Below are 4,179 nucleotides of genomic sequence, written 5' to 3'. Positions count from 1 at the left end.
CAGGATTAAATACAAGACGGCTAATTAAATATTTATGCTTTCTAAATATATTATCACAGAGACCAATAAATCAATCATTAATCACAGGATTAAAAAAATTGCCATTTGCCGAGTATCGCTTCCTTGATAGCGTCTACGTATTGTGCGGGTACCCAGTATATGTAGTATCTGCTAGCCTCGGTAGGACCCATCTGTATCGCTACTATATGATATTCTTCGTGATCTTCGACAGGTTCACTTGTCACCGCCTGATACAGATAGTGTAACAATAAACATGGGAATAAAAAGGGATTGTAAGCGTGATTTAAAGTGACCCGCCATTCAAAGATGACAATGTCCGATTCACAACGGTACCCTTATAAGCTATATCTGATCAAGTATGAAAATTTTATCAATGTTTGTAATTTAAAGACGCCTAATTTAAGTACAGGGGTACATATAGAATTTTCAAAGATTTGAGGAAGAAAAGTGAAAAATCAGACAGAATGTTATTTCCTATTTTATAATACTTTTCCCCACAAATTTATTCAATTTATCCGTTTGTTTATTTTCCTTTATACAACGAAGAAACCCAAGTTGAGAGGGGTAATAAATTTTAAAGGAAAAGTATAGCTTTCTTTCTTTGTTTTTTTTTTGTATATCTGATTATAAAACATCTATCCGATTGCCACCGATCATGGATCCACCAGTAAGAAAATGTATCTACAGTCTGCAAGAATTCAACACCAAATTGTTAGAATATGATTAGATACAGAACAAATTTATATCCGTTTACTTTTAACTCACTTACTTTGATAGAATTTAGAGGAAGTTTCTGAGTTCTCTCCTTGGTTCCAATCCAGACCTGATCCTGCTCCAGTTTAAAGGTGAGACGAACCTTACCCCCGGACTTGTTCAGCATACCGGAGAGAGGGAAGGATGGCAAGCTCTCGCGAGAATTCTAAAATGTATTTTATTAGAAATTGTTTTATAGGGGTCATGTGGTATTTTGTCTTACATATAGGAGCAGACATGTTCACAGTTTCACAAATGTTAGCAATGTTTTATTATACTGAACTAGAGAAAATAAATAAACAGGAGCCAAGCATAATTAATGCATTACCATGCCCCGATGATATCTAATTACCCCCCCCCCCCCATCCCGTAACTCGTAAAAAAATTTACCACTGTATAAGGGATATATATTTTTCTTGAAGAATAATTAATTTATCTCCGCATACAAACTAATTTGTTCACTACTATGATAAGGGTAATTAGGGAAAATTAATCTAAAAGAGAAAACTTTTTCCTAAAAATATCTTCCAAACAAATGCATGAACTTTTAATTAGTTCCAAATCCTAAAAGACAGATTTGACAAAATAATAGTTCAAACAGGGCATAACTAATCTCAACTTACTTTGAAAAGAAAAATGAGTAATTTTTTTTATGAAGGACTACCCCAATTATTCATTCATCCCGATTACAACCGAAGAAATGCCAAATTAAAACAAAAATCTTGCAACAAAAGGTGTGAAAGTGCATAAAATCCGCCAAAAATACTATCTTAGTCCATATTCTGCCACAAACAGTATCTTAGTCCACAATCTACCAAAAATAGTATCTTAGACCGCAATCTAGCAAAAACAGTATCTAGGACCACAATCTACCAAAAATAGTATCTTAATCGATAATCTGCCAAAAATAGTATCTTAGTCCAAAATCTACCGCAAATAGTATTTTATTCCACAATCTGCCACAAATAATATCATAGTCCACAATCTGCAACAAATATTATCTTCGTCCTCAATTTGCCATAAATAGCATCCAAGTTCATCAAAATTTCACAAAATCTCTAGATTAACCCTGAACTACCCTTACAAAAGTTATTTAGAAAAATCAAATGTACTCAACCCATGAACTTGTTTGAAAACCATTCTAAATATTAAAAATAGAGAGGTATATTTTAAGAATTTTAATGTATTTTAAAGAATTTTTTAATGATCTGGGTGAAAAATTTAAAAATTGGACATCAAAATGCAAGTGTTTTCATTCTGTTTGATACTTTTTACCCGAAAATTCTTTAAATTTCCTTAAAAATCATTAATTTTCTCAATTCAGCTAAAAAATTCTAAAAAAAATTAAAACAATTTTTAAGGAAAAAATATTTTAGCGAGAAATTGTTAAAATTCTACCTTAATCCCTGGCATAGCGTCGTCTGGAATTCCTTTCTCTAAAATCTTCTTGTGAACTTTCTGTTGTGACCAGGACTCCTTCTGTGTCTCGGCCTTCTCCTCCTCATTCAACTGTTGCACGTTCGGCTTCTTCGCGATCTCAAGCACATCGTTTAAAGTTGATCCAACCACCATCACTTTGGATCCTTTCACAACCCCCAACTTTTTCAGTGTCATTTCGTCCTTGGCAAGACCTTTTATCATTATCTTCTGCATCGCAGCCGGGACTCCGATTATATCTTGAAGGTGAGATTTTAGCGCTCCAATAGTTTCTTCAACTCCGAAAGTTACGTCAAACTTTTTTTTGTTAAATACAATTTTGAAATCAATCTGTTCCCCAGAGGTTGAGGGCTGGGGGTCCTCTGGTGTAGCTTCTCCCTCTGCCAGAGCAGCTTTCAGATCTGACGAAGAAACAACATATTTGTCGATCTTTTCCTCATTTGTGGTCTCAGTTCCTACTTCAGGATCCATTTTCTTATATCTAATAATACAATGATGATTAAATACATTCTTTCTTCCTAAACTGAAAAGTAAGGCGCATTTAACAAGATTTAGAATTTGAGAAAATATTACAAGGTCTTAATACAAAGAACTCTTTATGGCTTAGTCATATAGAAAGACTTTGAACCCCCACCCCCACCAACCTTTCATAAAATATTGTAAATGAAGATAGTATGGGTCTGTCCTAGTATACGATTTTTGGACCCCCCCTGCCCCCTCCCCACCCTCCTATCAATTTTGTACATGACCATTTATTTTTCAGCAAATTTATTAGGGGCCGCTTGTTAATATTTCATGTACATTTTTTATGAGGGAGGGGGGCCAAAAATCCAACTCCAGGAAATTACCCGCTCTATCACCAAGTTAATTTGGAGTTCAACCATAATTATCATCACTCTATTTTATGACTAAATATTCTGACACATTGGACACAATTCTGGCTGACGTTGTAATGGAAAAGGAATTGAATTGAAAACTGAAAATCATTCACAAGACTTGCTTCACTATCGCAAACAATATGTTATTGCATCGGGAGCAAAATATATCAACATCATTAAAAAAACGTTATCCGTGTGAATATATTTTTCCGTTTTCCCTTCTAGAACTGAATGATGCACTTCCAAGCTTTAATCTATCCGGTTCTTGGGTCCGGGGAGGCCGAAGGGGTCCAAAAATCGTTTTTTAGGACAGACCCTGAAAATGAACTCAAAAATAATTAAGAATGACGACTCAGGACTGACGAGAAAGAGATCGAGAAAAATTTTATGTTGCGAGTCATTCTCAGAATGGAAGGCGGCATTCTCTCAAGAACGGCCGGTACGCACTACGCAATGTTTCAAAATATTAATAATTATTAAATACTTTTTTTCAAAATAATGAAAAATAGGTGATATCCTAAAGACGATTTTTTGACCCCCCTCCCTCCTATCAATTTTGTACATGGATCTCATATGTAACACATGGATAAAATTGATAAAAAAATAAATATAATAATAATTTTGCTGGAAAAAGGGTCAAGTACAAAATTGATAGGGGTGGGGGGGGGGAGGCCAAAATCGTTCTCTAGAACGGACCCGAACAATCTTTTTTTGACATAAAGAATTAATAAATCTTCGGTGGGAAGAACATTACAATCATACGAAAAAATGTTGCGTAGTGAGAAAGAAAGTTCCAGGAAGACAACAGCTGAAAGCAGACAAATCATCACAGTATAGTTTATTGCCTAGTGCCTACTTCGGCTTTGGGTGAACTGGACTTGACCGTGTTCACAGAACAGTGACGAAGAACTGATAAAAAAATTGATATTCCTTTAAAAACAGGATTTAAAATTTTTTTATTTGATATCTTGCAAAAGATTGGTTCTATTTCATGATAATGATTGATCTTATTTGATTAAATTGACGTGTTTTTTTCTTAGTTGAGTCGAGTATTTATAATTTACACCGAAATGATACTTAATTATACATT

The 4,179-nt window shown here is 34.3% G+C and overlaps 1 protein-coding gene across 1 annotated transcript; it reads right to left on the bottom strand.

Annotated features, from left to right (window-relative positions):
* Nucleotides 1–29: 29 nt before the first annotated feature.
* LOC111710812 (ubiquitin domain-containing protein UBFD1) lies at nucleotides 30–2,718 on the bottom strand. Its single transcript, XM_023484961.1, has 3 exons — nucleotides 2,173–2,718; nucleotides 791–940; nucleotides 30–248 (listed from the first exon to the last, which is right to left on the bottom strand). The coding sequence occupies exons 1-3, from the start codon at nucleotides 2,680–2,682 to the stop codon at nucleotides 90–92; spliced, it is 819 nt and encodes a 272-aa protein (XP_023340729.1). The 5' UTR covers nucleotides 2,683–2,718; the 3' UTR covers nucleotides 30–89.
* Between the last annotated feature and the right edge of the window lie 1,461 nt (nucleotides 2,719–4,179).

The sequence above is a fragment of the Eurytemora carolleeae genome, unplaced genomic scaffold (genome assembly GCF_000591075.1).
Source record: "Eurytemora carolleeae unplaced genomic scaffold, Eaff_2.0 scaffold32, whole genome shotgun sequence".
NCBI classification, from domain to species: domain Eukaryota; kingdom Metazoa; phylum Arthropoda; class Copepoda; order Calanoida; family Temoridae; genus Eurytemora; species Eurytemora carolleeae.
The sequence above is the reverse complement of the archived record's forward strand: the minus strand, read 5'-3'. Positions and strand labels throughout refer to the sequence as shown.